The 16,233-nt window shown below is 34.4% G+C and overlaps 3 protein-coding genes across 9 annotated transcripts; 2 read left to right on the forward strand and 1 right to left on the reverse strand.

Moving 5' to 3' along the window:
* The first annotated feature begins 2,989 nt into the window (after positions 1 to 2,989).
* LOC106774082 (WD repeat-containing protein YMR102C) lies at positions 2,990 to 8,525 on the forward strand. 2 transcript variants are annotated; one of them, XM_022786300.1, is made up of 7 exons: positions 2,990 to 5,745; positions 5,856 to 5,946; positions 6,076 to 6,236; positions 6,327 to 6,378; positions 6,483 to 6,562; positions 6,635 to 6,728; positions 7,438 to 8,525. In XM_022786300.1, the coding sequence occupies exons 1-7, from the start codon at positions 4,750 to 4,752 to the stop codon at positions 7,986 to 7,988; spliced, it is 2,025 nt and encodes a 674-aa protein (XP_022642021.1). In that variant the 5' UTR covers positions 2,990 to 4,749; the 3' UTR covers positions 7,989 to 8,525. The 2 variants fall into 2 exon arrangements, with proteins under 2 accessions (XP_022642021.1, XP_014516400.1); XM_014660914.2 differs by having other exon boundaries at positions 2,991 to 5,745; positions 6,079 to 6,236.
* A 599-nt stretch (positions 8,526 to 9,124) lies between these two features.
* Positions 9,125 to 12,606, forward strand: LOC106763485 (uridylate kinase). Its single transcript, XM_014647674.2, has 7 exons — positions 9,125 to 9,421; positions 9,531 to 9,669; positions 10,175 to 10,228; positions 10,519 to 10,610; positions 10,848 to 11,074; positions 11,934 to 12,110; positions 12,242 to 12,606. Exons 1-7 carry the CDS (start codon positions 9,231 to 9,233, stop codon positions 12,358 to 12,360), a joined length of 999 nt encoding a protein of 332 aa, XP_014503160.1. The 5' UTR covers positions 9,125 to 9,230; the 3' UTR covers positions 12,361 to 12,606.
* A 1,085-nt stretch (positions 12,607 to 13,691) lies between these two features.
* Positions 13,692 to 16,017, reverse strand: LOC106772029 (protein MKS1). Of its 6 annotated transcripts, none has more exons than XM_022786323.1 (5): positions 14,791 to 16,017; positions 14,632 to 14,708; positions 14,198 to 14,446; positions 13,982 to 14,109; positions 13,692 to 13,881 (listed from the first exon to the last, which is right to left on the reverse strand). In XM_022786323.1, exon 1 carries the CDS (start codon positions 15,891 to 15,893, stop codon positions 15,255 to 15,257), a length of 639 nt encoding a protein of 212 aa, XP_022642044.1. In that variant the 5' UTR covers positions 15,894 to 16,017; the 3' UTR covers positions 13,692 to 13,881; positions 13,982 to 14,109; positions 14,198 to 14,446; positions 14,632 to 14,708; positions 14,791 to 15,254. The 6 variants fall into 6 exon arrangements, with proteins under 6 accessions (XP_022642044.1, XP_022642041.1, XP_022642036.1 ...); XM_022786320.1 differs by having other exon boundaries at positions 14,198 to 14,279; positions 14,351 to 14,446; positions 14,632 to 16,017; XM_022786315.1 differs by having other exon boundaries at positions 14,198 to 14,708.
* Positions 16,018 to 16,233: the final 216 nt, after the last annotated feature.

Here is a 16,233-nt window from a genome sequence, read left to right on the forward strand (position 1 = left end):
ACTATTAACATAAACCAATCTTCCATTTACACCAACATTCCACCTTCAATTGAAATAGAACTATGTAAATTAACTTCTCTTATTTGGAAATGAAATCTAGAAAATGATCAAGAACTAGTATCCAAAAAGTTAAGCACCTACAAGCTTTTAACTCCAAAACAACCAAAACAAAAATTAGAAAGAACCTAAAGGTTAGTAAAGAAGAATTCAACTACAAAACTGAGGAAAAATATAAAAAATCAAAACAGATTACAGAAAAAAAAAAATAAGCTTATCTTGTTTCAAAATTCAATTGGATGGATGTACTTTCTAACTCAGTATTATTCATAAGTTGTGATATGAAGTTAAAGAAAATGAAAAATAAAGTCAAATTCGACGAAAGAATGAAAGGTTAAAGAGAGGGAAAGAAACAAAAGAACAAACATGAAAATATTTTCCAAAAGTGAGAAAAGGAAACATAGAAGAAAAAAAGAGAGGAACAAGAAAAGCAAATGGATTCAAACCAATGAGTTCTACATTGTTTGGCCTACATATATTTTCCCCTTTTTTATTTTCTTTTTTCTTGTTCTCATACATATTTCTTCTTATGACTCTTTTTAGTTTTCTTCTCATACAAACTTTTCCCTTTCCTTTTTTTTATTTCATTTACATTTTTCCATGAACAAATCTTACCATTTAAAATTTAACAAATATAAGAATATATGAGAACTCAATTTGGAATAAGTTCTTTTTTCTTTTTGTAATATCTCCTTATATTTACTATTCTATCTCATTTTGTAAATATTTAACATCTCCACTAACTTTTTCAATTGAGATTATTTCTGTTGGGTCTATCAAGAAGGAGATTAATTGAGGAGAACATCAATGAGACATGGAGCCCAACCATATAAGAAATTAACACCACTCTCTACCCTTAAGACAATTGTTATTCATCTTAACAAGACAAGCTTACTTGAAACCCTTTACTAGAAAAACTTTCGATATAGAGACCATTGTACTCATCTTAGCCTAATTTAGGCTTTGATATCACTTGTTAGGTCTTTCGAGGAGGAGGTTAACTGGGAACCACATAAGGGATTAACATCACTCTTTACCCAAAACCTTAAGGCAATTGTCGTTCATCTTAACAAGATACACTTACTTGGAACCTTTTACTAGAAAAACTTTCGATACAAGGACCATTATACTAATCTGAGCCTAATTTAGCTTTGATACCACTTGTTAGGTCTATTGAGGAAGATGTTAAGTGGGAGATACCACATCAATGAAACCTAAGCCCAACCACATAAGAGATTGATATCACTTTATACCCAAAACCTTAAATAATGAGTTAATGGATCTTCAACCTTATATAGTATTCTACTTTCTCATTTCTATCCAATTTGGAACTTAAACTCACACTTGGAGTCTAACAATCTCCCCCTTCAAGGGCGAGTCCCTTCCATATTGGTACACTCCCCCTCCAATGAAAACATTCGAATATCCCTCTTCGTATTGCTGTTTATCTTAACGGGACACATTTATTTGGAATCATTTTCCAGGATGACTTTCAATACAAACAAAGTTCCATATAAGATAAAACAAGATATGAACATGTGTTTATATATGCATATGATACCTTCATTGGTAAAACAGGCTTTTTAGAGTGGTACCAAAAGTAAATTCGTGAGAGTTTAGCCTAAAGCGGACAATATCTTATCATTTGTGGAGATTTATTGTGTTTGTGGAGATTTATTGTGTATTGTCCCTCTTTACCTTTGGTATTAGAACTAGTAGTTAATCTTGGTGACTAATAAAAGAATGGAGATGCTCTTGAATGTATATAATACTATTATTTTTTTTATATTTTGTTGGATTACTTCTTATTTTATAATTAATATATTATGAACAAATGATATATATATATATATATATATATATATATATATATATATATATATATATATATATATATATATATATATATATATGTTAAAGTAAGGATAATTGATTTTTTTTTCAAATATGATTTCCACATTTATCGTAATAAATAATTGTTTATCAATTACCGTTTTTCTAATTTTATTATTCTTTCAAATTTAACATTTTTTTTTAAATTTAACCATTTTAAAACTAAAATACAAAAATATCCAAAAACTATTAATAATAAAATTATAAAATATATACTTTAATAATTTAATTTTATTATTTTTTTGTAGCACATGCATGTCACAAGTATATATTATCTAAATTTAAAAAGAAAAGCCAATGCCTCTCGGCCATCAACATACTTCAGCCTCTACTTGGATATCTAAAACTGAAAGTATTTATTTTCATTATATTATAAGGAAAAAAATGGAAATCATGATTTTTATTTTCTAAATGCTATATTATTCAGAAATCTTTCTAAGTGGAAACGAGAACTAATATTTTTTACTTAAAAATTAATTTTCCCGTAGTAGAATTAAATAATTAAGATGTTTGGTAGAGTTACGTTGTTAGCATTAATTATCAAGAAGTTCATATAAATATTTCTAACATTTTTTTTTTGTCAAAAATCAAATAATTTTTAATCATTCACCAAAATTATAATATTTAGAATGGTTTTTAAGAATTATGATTTTCCCACGTAAAGTTATTTTCTTTAATCAAAGATTGTAAAAGATAATAAAAAAAGAAGAAGAAAGAAGTAATTGTTTACCATTTAAGATGAAACACTTATCCTATGTTTGGAACATTTAAAAAGAAGAAAGAGATGGTTGTTTGGTTACCTAATAACATGGAGAAAAAGAATAAATTGCTGATAGAGCAGAGTTTGTGGTTTGTAATAAAATATATATATTACTTTTTCTTTCCTCTTTCACCTTTTGGGTATAAAAAAGTAAACATAAAAAAGTAATATTTTTGTGAATTTATCTACTCTGCTACAAAACTAAGAGGGAAAAGAGTGATGTACAGGTTGGATGTATGGAGAAAATGATGAAATGAAAAATGTAAGGTGATTTGAGATTTATCCATGGAAATGACAGTGAAGTGAAGTGTGAGTGAAGAGAGGAAGTTGGAATTAACCATAGAAAAGTTGAAGGGAAATGAAGAGATGCTGTGACAGGGAGTGAGAACATTTTGGAACCTTCGATGAATGCTAAACTCTAATAATGATGTAGACTATGATCTATCTTATCACCATCTCCTTTTCTTTCTTCCCTCAAAACACATGTCATGCTTCCCTTCTCCTTCTCTCTCATTTCCCTCACACCCTCTGTTCCGTACACCTCCGGTCCCCGCCACCTCTCTTCCACCACGATCACACACTCTCTTTCCCTTCCCTTGTCCTTTCAATTAACTCATGTGAGTGACAAGCTCCCAGCTTTAAAAAAATACCCTTTTTTGATTCCCCTTTTTCAGAAGGAATTGACTTTCCAAGAACTTAATGCTGTGGGCAATAGAAAGTGGCAACGTTTGCCGTGTCAATTTATATGTGACCTCAACCACAAGGTATGGTATGGTGTGAGTTAGCATATCATATCAGGCCTAACACAACCCTTTCCTTCCCAGAAACACCATCTTTTCTTTCACCTTGTTTCTCCATTTACATGGGAATAGTAAAGAAAGTACAACATACCCAAATAGGCATATAGGAGACCTTAACCTATAGCACCCTCAATCAATACAAGAATATACTTATACTACCACACCACACAACCCGAGAAAATTTAAGTGCAAACTGCAATGCAGAGAGCAACAGTGCTAGCTGTAACTACGAAAGCCTATGAGGGTCCATAGTGGCCACCTACGAGTCTATGACCACCTAATTGGCCTAACACTTTTGAGTTTTCACTTTCGTTTTCTCAGCCTTCTCTCTAGTTCCGTGTACTAGTGCTGTTGTAAGTAACAGCTTCTTAAAACAACAACGCTTGTAACTACTTGTGACCAAGTAACCAGTTGCCAATGAATGCCACTTTTCTAGTCACAGCAAACATAGCAGAAAGTTGAGAATCAAATCCACCTTTGTCTTCATTCGGGCTCACGAAAATTGTTCTCTGTAAATGGAAACGGTTATTAAAAATCCTTGCTTTTTCTTCCGTGTCTGACTTTAAGGTTACACTACGCCAATGCCACAGATCATAGGCGAGGATTACGAGGCGTGATATTAAGATAAGAAAGGAGAGGCATAACATTAACAAACACTATATCGCCGCTCGTGCGCTTTGGCAATCTTCAAATCCCAAAATCCAGATCTCGAGGCATTTTCGCTTGTTCATAACTGGTGGAAGAACTTTTGCCTATCATGAGGGTTTTTGTGTACGGCCATGATAGATTGGGGGTGGGGGATCATGTTGAATTGGGCATTGTTTGACTTCACAATAGCATGTAATCCTGGTATAGTCTCCACTTTGAACTAAGCTTGGACTTTGTTTCTGCTCTGTATTTGATGATTATCAATATTCTATGATCTATAGTCTTTTGGGGTGTGTGGAATTGTTAATTAGTATTCTTTCTGTGCTGGGAGGTTTTTGAACTTGCAAATAAGATGTTGTCATTTACTCATTGGTGGTTAGTTGGTTCTTTGTACTTGGTCCATGGCTTTAACCTGTGACATTTACTATTCTACTGTGTTTTGCATAATTGGGGGGAGAAATTTGGTTCTTGTTTGGAATTCCCTATTTTGAGGTCCTGAGAAGTAGTGAATTGATTGTTGGGAGAAGGGTTAGGACTTAAAGGTGAGATTTTCATGTGGAAGGTGGTTTGTTTCAAATCTAAGTGTGAGATATGCTGGACTCTGATGATGGAGATATTGATGTGTTCTTTGACTCACTGGATAGTTTGTCAGCACAAGATTCTGTTCTAGGCAAAGAAGAGTTTGGCTCTGAAAGGTGTGGTTGTGATTATGGTGACATTTGGGTGAAGGAGCCTGTTAGTGTGAAGGAGAGGAGGGAACGTTTTCTGCAGGATTTGGGTTTAGACGACGCTTCTTCATCCAAGGTTTGTTATCAAGAGAGAATGAACCTTGATGACTCATCTATCAGTTTGGGATTTGAGAGGATTAGGGAGTGCAGTGGAGCAATCTCAAATGCTTCAATTTTGCATAACGATCAGGTATCTGAGAAGGTTCTCTATGGAGGCAAAGCAGCTTCTGAAGCAAAAATCTCATTGGATGAAGTGAAAGGGTCTCCCCAAGGTGAAGCAGATGCAAACTTTGAAGGAAAAGAGCATGACTTCCCTTCTACAAATCAGGAACACAGAGAAGCTGATTCGCAAGAATTTCAGGATTTTGATATGGGTAAAAGGAAAAGAAAAAACTGGTGGAAACGCTTTGTGAACGAGAGGAAAGGGGGTGAAGGAAATGTTAGATCAAAATTTAATGCAGGGGCAAACAAAACTCGAAGAATAAAGGTAAGGCAGAATAAAAAGAGGTGGCTAGAGTTCAGTGGCCTATTCAATGGACAAGAGGTTAGAGCTCACAAAGGTGTAATCTGGACCATGAAATTTAGTCCCTGTGGTCAGTATTTAGCGAGTGGAGGTGAAGATGGTGTTGTTCGCATATGGCGTGTTACATCTCTGGATAAATCCAGTATTTGCTTCACCTCAAAAGACAGCACTTCTAATAGCAAAGTGGAACGTAAAAACACTTCTCCTAAGAAGAAAAACTCATACCAACCCTTCATTTTCCTTCCAAATAGTATTTTTCAAATTGAGGAATCACCACTGCAAGAATTTTTTGGTCATTCCAGTGATGTCTTGGATTTGGCTTGGTCTAATTCAGATGTGAGTTTATAGCAGAAGCTCGTTATCCCCTTCTAATCATGCAATATGCTCCATATGTTCTTCTTGCAATCTTAGTTTTCCTTAAAGCTGATAAAAATTTCTCGTGGCAGATTCTCCTTTCATCTTCTATGGATAAAACTGTTCGCTTGTGGCAAATTGATTGTAATCAATGTCTAAGTGTTTTCCATCACAATGACTATGGTATGTATAAGAGCAGCATGCCTTTTGGTTTGTTTTTTACAACCATACTTTAATCGGTCAATATAACATTTAAAGCACATACTTTTTTTATCTTCATAATCATAATTGTATCTTTACTTTTAATGAAAGCAGTGACATGCATTCAATTCAACCCTGTTGATGAAAATTACTTCATTAGTGGGTCCATTGATGGTAAGGTTCGAATATGGGGAATACGTGAAGAGCGAGTCATTGACTGGGCAAATATACGAGATGTCATAAGTGCTATAAGTTACCAGGAAGATGGGAAAGTATGTCATGAATTCTTGACGGAATTTTTTCTTGACACTGGAAATTCTTGTCTGTGATATTGATAAATTATTGGCTATTTACACATGCAGGGATTTGTAGTTGGTTCTGTTACAGGCACTTGTCGTTTTTATGTTGCTTCAGGTATGTATCTTTTGAGTTACCAAATACCAATTACTGTAGTTATGAAGCCCCTTACAAAAGATAAAATAGAAAGGACTATCTAAATTGGATTTCTAATGATTTAGGAAAATATTTCCAGCTTGAGGCGCAGATAGATGTACATGGTAAGAAGAAAGCATCAGGCAACAAGATTACCGGCATTCAGGTTTCATCCTATTACTAAGATGCTATACTTTGTCCTTTATCTATTTACATTTAACACCCCTTTTGCTTGCAGTTCTCCCAAAAAAGTACACAGAGAATTATGATAACAACAGAAGATTCCAAAATTCATATTTATGATGGCATTGAGCTTGTTCAGAAATACAAAGGTACACCATTTAGCTATTGGAAAGTATAAAAGGATTTATTCTTCCATTCCATCACCCAAACATTATAATGTGCTCTCTATTTTCTTAATTTGAATCATACAGTTGGCTATAATTTTTGTTGTCTGTTACCTCGGAATCATGACAAGCTTTGTCATATACTTTTAAATAATTAATAAAGAACTTCTGATGGCTACGTATGTGTAACAGTTTTTTGAGATCAATAGGGATTATTTTCTTTGCTGTATCCCTGTTAATGTTTGTTTCACTTTATTTGTCATACCTGTCACTTTAAACAGTTTCAAATATCATTGGTTGATAGGTAGCAGATTATTAATTTTGAAAAACCAAAAAACTAAGCTACTTCCCTCACATGGCTGGTGATTTTATTTTATTTTTTGACTTACATAATAGAATACAGATTTGTCTTAGAAAGTAGGTTATGCTCGACTTAATCTTATAAATTATAAGATGACTTGCAATGTAAATCTACAACACAACACAATACATTAACTACCTATAAGAAAGATTTGAACGGCTAATACATATAAGTTTATTCCAAACCTACTGTTATAAACATGATGTTGGATTGTTTGCTCCTTAGCTAATATTTGACTTGTTTTGTATATGGATAAATTTAAGAGGTAGATGTTTGGAGTGTTGGTTTTGCATAAAAATTCTAAGGCAGTGTTAGTGTTATTACGTGTGACAGGTCTTCCGAAGTCAGGGAGTCAAATGTCGGGTTCATTTACATCAAGTGGAAAACATATAATTTCAGTTGGAGAAGACTCCCATGTTTACATATGGAACTTGGATGACTTGGGAAATGCTTCTTCTAAACAGACAAAATCTGAACGCTCCTGTGAGTACTTTTTTTCCAAGGGTGTTACTGTTGCAATACCTTGGTCAGATGTGAAAGCATATCAAAGGGGTTCTAGCAGTAACTTTTCCCACCATTCTTCAGAAATGCAAAGCCAATCAGAGCTTGCCCCCCATGAGACTAGAGATCCAGAGCGTTTTTCTCTTGGTAACTGGTTTGCCATTGATGGCACATGCCGAGGTTCTATGACATGGCCTGAGGAGAAACTTCCCAGCTGGGATTTACCAATAGCAGAAGATGAATATGATGAGCAGCAGTTATGTCAGAAAAATACTTGCCAAGACAGAATTGTATCAGAAACATGGGGCCTATCAATTGTGGTGGCTGGTTGTGATGGAACTATCAAGACATTCCACAACTTCGGATTACCCATTAGGCTCTAAGACAATGTCATCACCATTGCTTCAGCCTTGATGCCTTCCATGCATGACAACTTTTGCTACTTGTCCATTCAGGCTTTGCTTGGTAAAGCTGGAAAATTTACAAGGGTCTTTCAATGCCTGGGAATTCTACATAAGTGGCCAAGGATAGCCTTGGATAAATTTACAAATTCCAACACAGTAAATAAAGGAGCAAAAAAATTATTGTTTTGGAGGTAAAATGTTTTTGAACTTTTCCAACTTTAATCCAAACATTCACTGCCTGGGAAGACAGAATCTGAAGCTGGTGGTATCATCGTCACTGTCTTTTCCTCCTCATCAGATTCTCCGTGCAGAATCCATGGTGAATGTCAAGGCTTATGACACGTTCTAGAAGTTTGTACACTTAACTGTTGAGATTTGTCTCTAGTTTTTTTAATGTGGCTTTGGTGAGTCATGCCAGTGACCACACAAGAATCCTAATCTCTTCTTCGTCCCCCAACATTGTGATTAGATTATTTATTTTGCAGTACAAATTTAAAATGCAATTGAAATTTTATTCAATTATGCCTTCTATAACTTTCTAGAATTACGTTATTATTCTTGATAAAAGTAAAAAAAATGTGAAATGTAGGGGCATGACTTTAATTTAACTGTCGATTCAAAGTTTAATTGACTTAAATTTATCTTTTTTTTTTTTCTAAATTTAACAACACAATCCAACCTAATCCATTTATAATTAAATTCTGTTAGATTGGATTGTTGAGTTGAATATTTAAAGATTATTTTTGCTTATTTTTTAAAATATATTTTCTTAATGAAATGAAAAATTATTTTGATGTGTTTGTCTAATTTACTTATTTTAAAAAGAAGTAATTTTATATTTTTTAAAGAAAAATAAATCCTAACAATATTAAATTATTGATTTGAAGTTTAAATAAAGTGATGTTGCTATTAACTGTTCTCCTTGTATTAAGATAATTAATATTAAATGCATTATACCTTAGCGCGTTCGTTAAACCCTTGGTTTTTGTTATGTACTTGAGATATTTGGTTTTGGTTTTGTCTGGTTACGCATGAAGACACTTGGATTTATTGTGCCCTAGATGTTTTGACAGGGAAATTGTGTTTAAGATATATATTATATAATTGTTTCGGAAATGAAATTGAAAATGAAGAATAAAAAATCAAAGTTATCTTGAGCGGCAACTAAAACCTCGCAACTGAGGGTTTGGTGGCAGCAGTAGCACGGAGCCAAGCTCTCCAATGGCACTATCCACTTCTCTTTTCTCTTCCTCTCTTTCGTCTTCTCTTCATTCATCTTCGCTTCTATGTTTTCCAAAAACCCTCTCCCCTTCCTTCACGTCTACGCTAGGCAATTCAACCCTTCACGCCAATTTCGTTGTTCGCTCCTCTTATTCAGAAATGGGCTCTTCCCCTGACCCAATCGAATTCAGGTTTTTTTCTTTTCTTCTTGTTTTTTCTTCTCCAATAAGCTGTTTGTATAAATGTTTCTGTGGAACTACGATGGTAATTGTTGTGGTTGAAAAAATAATTTGTTGGCAGGAAGCCCATTCCGTCCAGGGCTCACTTGGAGCTCTCCATGAATGAAAATAACAAGCCATCGTATAAATGGCGAAGGGTTTTGCTCAAAGTCAGCGGAGAAGCACTTGCAGGAGATAATTCTCAGAACATTGACCCAAAAGTAACATTAACACTCTATCTCTCTGTTGAGTTCTTTATATAATAACAACTCCTCCCTTGGAGGAACATGAGCAGGATGTTTTTCTATTATTTTAAGGTGCCTTATTGCCTTGATTATTTATAATTGGTTTTGTTATTGTTGATTAAAAGTTTAGATGGAAACTCATGGCTTCGCTTAGTGGTTAAACACCACGCGTTCAGAGGTTGTAGACTGTGTCGATGACTGTCATAGTACCATGAGGGCGGCATTTGTCTATGAACCAATAGATGGGGAACTCATGACAAGATAAAAAAGTAGAACGTTTAGCTAGATATATAGGTGGTAACATGTCTTTAGTTTGGCTTATATACTTAAAAGGGACATTTCAGGGAAATAAGAAAAAAAAAAAAATACTAGAGACGAGTGGCAATGAATACTTCCTGAAAACAAAATGAATTGAAGCATTCTCCTATGTCATGGTGTTCTCGGCATTGTTTCTGAATTTGTTTTTTATGATTGGATACAGATAACCATGGCAATTGCAAGGGAAGTGGCAGCAGTGACTCGCCTTGGCATTGAGGTGACTATAGTGGATTCTTTTTAGACTAATAATACATTTCTGTTTCTTTTGATTTGGTTTTCAGTTTCGTCCACGCAATTTGTTGATCATTTGGCTAATTGATTGTGAGATTTGAGTAGTTTGGGGGTTGTTATTGATTATTGATGTGTTGTACAAATTAATCTTTCAAAGTGTTACATGGATCTATTTTGTATGTGGCAGTGAGATTGGGAGAGCATTTGACTTGAACTTATTCAAAGCTTTTTAACTGGTTTTCAGACTTTGGTGTTATAACTTGGCTCATTTTTCAGGTTGCACTAGTAGTTGGTGGAGGTAACATATTCCGTGGATCGTCCTGGGCTGGAAGTAGTGGACTAGACCGCTCGTCTGCTGATTATATTGGGTGATTTTCTCAATCTTTCTCAAGTGCCTACTTAGATCTTCTTTCAGAACACTTTTCGCCTGCTTACAAAAGTCTGTTAAGTTTATCTCAGATTAAGTCAGAGCTCTTCTGTGCTGGTTGTTCATTTACATTTTCAACTTGCTATGATCCACTGTACTTTGGGTTACTAAAAATGTATATACTACGGTTGAAGTAATACTCCACGTTTTTCAAATTTTTGTTGAATTTATCCTCTAGGATGTTGGCCACTGTCATGAATGCTATATTTCTTCAAGCAACAATGGAGAGTATTGGCATTCCTACTCGGGTGCAGACTGCATTTCGTATGTCTGAGGTTGCAGAACCATATATACGCAGAAGGGCTGTGAGGCATTTGGAAAAAGGAAGGGTTGTTATTTTTGCTGCCGGAACTGGAAATCCATTTTTTACCACGGACACTGCTGCAGCACTCCGATGTGCAGAGAGTATGTTTTATTTTTATTGTTGTGAGCCTACATGATTTGATCCTGAAAATGGATTTACTTTATTTTGTGTTTTAAATTTAGTAGGAATAAGCTCAACTATCCCTTGTCTTAGTTTTATTTTCTCTGTTTTTGTTTGGATATAGGATTAGGAAAGGGAAGTGTTTATCTAATCCCTTTCCACCACACTTTCCATATAAGGAAAACTAATATATTCATTTAATTCAATTTGTTAATAATGTGAATTCATTTGGAGAATTCTTCTCTTACATGGGCTTATCCTAATTGTCCTTTAAATTATCTTTGGTCGTGCTCATTAGTGTATCTTTGGTGATCAAATGGTTGCCCTAATTGCTTATCCTAAGTGTTGCTCTTTAGCTTATCATTGGAGGTGCTTTCGTGTGATTCCAAGTTCAGGATGTACAGAGTGTTCTTTTTTAGGGTTTCTTATCTTTTAAGCTAGGTCACAAGTGACTTTTCTTTATCAATTTCTAGCATTCTTGATTTTTATATTAGGAGCTAGGTCCACAAGTGGCGAATTATCATTTTGTTTATTTTATGGAGTTTGAAAATATTATCTTGTAATCTTTTCTTTTTCATGGTTTTTCAAAATCAAGATCAAATTATTCAAAAATTTCTTTTAAGAATTATTCAAGAGACAGAACTTGAGGTAATCGGTCCACAGTTAAGTTAAACCCCTCCTGGGTTTTCATCACTACCAAACCAAGTCCTACCTGTTTATTGTTGGCCAGGGATGTAGATTTTTTACGTCAATTTGTTAATGTTGTGCTAAATTTGTTTTCACTTCAGCATACGAGGTGAAGTATTGTAGTGGTTAAATGTTGTTCCATCGTTTATTCAGTTAATGCAGAGGTTGTACTAAAAGCAACAAACGTTGATGGAGTTTATGACGATGACCCAAAGCGTAATCCACAAGCACGTCTTCATGACACACTAACATATCAAGAGGTAACTTCAAGAGATCTGTCAGTGATGGACATGACTGCCATAACTTTATGCCAGGAAAATAATATTCCAGGTAACGTCATGCACATAAACCTTTATATGAACTATTTTTCTAATTAGTATCAGTTTAATTGTATCCTTACCCTCTCAAAATTGAAGTGACTGACCACGATAAGCTGTCTCCGTCCTTCCCTTATGGTGCAGTTGTTGTCTTCAATCTAAATAAACCTGGCAACATTGAGAAAGCTATTAAAGGAGAGCGAGTTGGCACTTTGATTGGGGCAAACTGGAATTCTACCGTATACGAACATGAAAATATATGAAGTCTAATTACCAGTTGATTCTTTCTCATGTTTTTCCTATACAACCTTCCTGGTGAGGATGCCAAAAATGTTAGGTGCATTATTAGGTTTTGATGGATTTTTGAAGGGTGCTGTTGAGTCATAAATTTGTAAATATAAAACTTTAAATTATTACTTGACGTTTCTCTCCAGGCTTGGCATTATTTTTACTTTGCCATCTTGTGCTTTAAGCAAAATATATTCAACTCCTGAACTTTGCTCTGTTTACATAAATTCGGTGTTTTTTTGTCCCCAGCTACTAATATTAAGCATTACAATTAGTAATAATAATAATATAATATAATGATACTATAAATAAATTTATATTTTAATAATGAAGATATTAATAATATTAATAAATAACAATACATGATGATTTTTACAAATTTTCTTCTCATTTCTTATCATTTTTTTCTTAATTCAAAATGATTTCATTTTTATCTTTTTTTTTTCTCTCTCAAATCTATTCATTTCCATTCCTCTAATTCCATCCTCTAACCCCAAAAAAAGGAATTTGGTTTTAGTACATCAATCAAAACCATTTAAAATAACGTGAAATAGACATTTTGAAGAAAAGACTTTGAAAGAACAGCAAAATAACATGAACTGATATCCTGTACTCTTAAAGTTTTTTATTTGAATATATTTAGTTTTAGAAACTTTATCCTGTGTTATTAAAGCTATTTATTTTAGTTCTTTTAAAAATATGTGGCTTTATTGGTTTTAGTCCTTGTACGTATATATTTTTTAAAATATATTTAGTGTTTGCTGTCTAAACTTTCAAGGATTAAAAAAAAAATTATGAAAACTAAAGAGGTATATTGAATTGGAGTTTTCAAATATTTTCGTTATAAAAGAATTTAAACATTAAAAAAATATATTATGATGTTTAATCGAAATTATTGAAATTTTTTAGAGGATAAAAAATCATGGATTTTTGAAATTTTAAAATATTAAAAATAAAATAATCTTTTATTCATTATCATATAAATTCCAATAAATTACTTGTTAATTGTTTTATAGATTCTGTGACTTATTTCTTAACCTATATAAATTTTATTGTTATGAAATAATATATATATATATATATATATATATATATATATATATATATATATATATATATATATATATATATATATATATATATTATGTGATCTAATCTTTCCACATGAAAATTTCAAAGACTCACTAAGACATGATCTCATTACTCTGTTGGCTTGTTGTTTCAAGCTCTCAATTATTTTTGCCTTCTCCACCAATGCAGAAAACTTACGAATACACATAGGTGCTAATATTTTCAGCTCATAAGAGATTTCAATCTTTATGAATATTCAAATTTACTTTGACACAAATGTCCAAGATACTCATACAGAGTAACTTCAAGAGTCAATTTACACTTTCAGCAATAAAAGGGTGTGCTGCTTTCGTTTAAAATATGTTCAGCACTTCCAAGTTCCTCTTCTGCTAAATTCCAATGTCTTTTTTTAACATATAGTTTTCCTGGTAAACATCACAGAAATGGCAAATCAATTTCATACCAAACAATGAATGGAAGCTTATCAATCCAAGCAGAGAAAAAACGTACAAGCAATTTTTATACCTAAAGAGGAAGAGAAAGAAACTGTAAACAAAGGCAGATTTAGTGAACATTATGGCTTTCCCCCACTTGAGATAGGTTTCAGCCTCATCTCCATCTCCAATCATTTCATGGATGATTCCTACCTGCAACTGCAAATTTTGTTGAAAGAAGATACATTACATGCCTTCGTCTGAACATATTTACTTTCATATGAGGACTGTGGGATAGAAATCAAACCTGAAGAGTGCTCTCAAGATAACACTGCATAACTTTCCTGTCTTTCAAGTCCCGTGATATAGAATCAAATAGCAAAATTTCCCTAGCATCGGATAAGTTTAGTCCAATATTCTCAACACTATCTATAATGCTCTTTAAGGAATCAGCTATTACATTGTGCTCTTCATTCTGCTGCTGAACATTATGAGTAAACTTTCTTTGGAAGAGTTTAGCAAGTAATCTATGAGCTTCTTTTGCAGAGAAAAGAGCCTAATACATTTGAAAAAAAAAATACTGTAAGTTGGCAGAAACAATGTAATTTTGAAACATGAAACATCAAGAGTAGAAAAATAATCAACGAGAACTTGCTTCAAATATCACTTGTCCATAGTTTAGAAGTTAAGAGATTGGTTATCCGCAACATAAGAATTGAAATCAGAACTAATACAACTTACCTCTATTAACTGTCCATTTGCAACAAATCATTAAAACGACACCCAGCAAGAAATGTAGAATGAATTGGGACAGGAACCTAGGAAAAGATTAATAGAGAATAGAGTGATGATTTTGGACAAAAAGACATTGTGATAAATTCAGCCACAAAATGGCCTTACATTTGAAATCAGACCAAGAGCTGCTTTTTTAACTTCACCAATTGTGATGTCTGTGTTAGAAACTCTTTTGTCAACAGTTTGTTTGAAAAGAGCTCTCATTTAATCAGTGCTGTAGAAGCATTTTTTAAGATGCTCTTAGTTGATTTTGAGGATTTTATCTGTGGCGAATTTAGTTATGGACCTAACTAACTGATAAAGACTACACAAAGGACTCCAATTATTTGTAACGCAGCAGAAAACAGTGGATCAGCAATGACCATAGTTTGAAACTTTGAATTCAAGAGTGCTCTCATTTTGTATTTTTATTCTTTTCCCTTGAAACCACAAACAATATCTACGCTCTACAAAACTTTGGCCACAAAAGTCACCCATAGTTGAATCTTCCACCCTTTTCCCTTTCCAAACCTAATCAATAGTCACCATACCAAAATAGAAAAAACTCAAAGTGGTAATAAAAATCAAAGTTAGTCGAAGAGATTGAAGATGTCCGGCGACGGCAGCGGAGAAATCGCGGCGGCGGAAAGCAGCCCCGAAGGACTTGCAACGAAGCTGTGAGTAGACCAAAACGGGCTCAGGTCGTGCCAAAACGACGTCGACGTCGTCTGCGGCTCGTTGAAAAACCCTGGCGATATCTGAGGCAACGTCGCCGGCGACAATATTCCGGGGAACTGACCCACTTCCAGTCCTTCCAACATCAACATCACGTCCTCCTCTCCGCCGTGATCTCTCTCTCTCTCCGATGGGCTTGTCCTCTCGATCGACGCCAGCCTCGCTGCCGGCGAAACGTCGCCGGGTCCGAGAGCGGGCTCGTCACCAGAGGATGGCCCGGTGAGGCGCTGAACCACGTTCATGAAGTCGCTGACGGTGACGTGGAGGACTTTGGGAGACACGGTGTAGATTATCACCGGTTTCCGGTTCTCTGGTGGGGGCGGCGGTAGGTGCGCGTTGGGGGGCAGTGGCGGCTTGCGGGTCTTTTGGATGGTGTGGGAGTCTTTGCTAACTCTGAGCGGCGGTGGACGCGTCCCTTGGAGCTGGAGCTCTTTCTTCCCCGGCGGGGATGATGTTCCGGCGCCACTGCAGGAAGGAAATTCCGGCAGGGTCATGGTGGAGGTTGGTGATGGAAAGAAAATAAAACAGTTGTGTTTGTTTTCTGTTGGACCTCAAATTACTAAGTTTGTAATAACTGTTAATTTATTACGAAAGGAAGGAAGGACCAAACAAAAAAGACAGACTTTGGAGTTTGGACCAAATAAATAATTTTAATTTTCTTTTTGGATTCAAGGAAATTTATGAGCATTTATTGACCAATAAATGTTGATAGGTCAAAACACGTGTTCTTCTTCTGTTGACAATGAGATATTTCCTTAATAATTAAATTATTATTAACTTTTATTCTCAAGATAAGACTTTTATTGTGTTTTTAGGATTAAAAATCCAATTTTT

The sequence above is a fragment of the Vigna radiata genome, chromosome 1 (genome assembly GCF_000741045.1).
Source record: "Vigna radiata var. radiata cultivar VC1973A chromosome 1, Vradiata_ver6, whole genome shotgun sequence".
Lineage (NCBI taxonomy): Eukaryota > Viridiplantae > Streptophyta > Magnoliopsida > Fabales > Fabaceae > Vigna > Vigna radiata.

Coding starts and splice junctions, on each gene's coding strand:
- LOC106774082 (XM_022786300.1), top strand. CDS start 4,750: ATGCTGGACTCTGATGATGGAGATATTGATGTGTTCTTTGACTCACTG. Junction 5,947..6,075: donor TTTCCATCACAATGACTATG/GTATGTATAAGA, acceptor TTTTAATGAAAG/CAGTGACATGCATTCAATTC. Junction 6,563..6,634: donor ACAAGATTACCGGCATTCAG/GTTTCATCCTAT, acceptor TTTTGCTTGCAG/TTCTCCCAAAAAAGTACACA.
- LOC106763485 (XM_014647674.2), top strand. CDS start 9,231: ATGGCACTATCCACTTCTCTTTTCTCTTCCTCTCTTTCGTCTTCTCTT. Junction 11,075..11,933: donor AGCACTCCGATGTGCAGAGA/GTATGTTTTATT, acceptor TCGTTTATTCAG/TTAATGCAGAGGTTGTACTA. Junction 12,111..12,241: donor CCAGGAAAATAATATTCCAG/GTAACGTCATGC, acceptor CTTATGGTGCAG/TTGTTGTCTTCAATCTAAAT.
- LOC106772029 (XM_022786323.1), bottom strand. CDS start 15,893: ATGACCCTGCCGGAATTTCCTTCCTGCAGTGGCGCCGGAACATCATCC.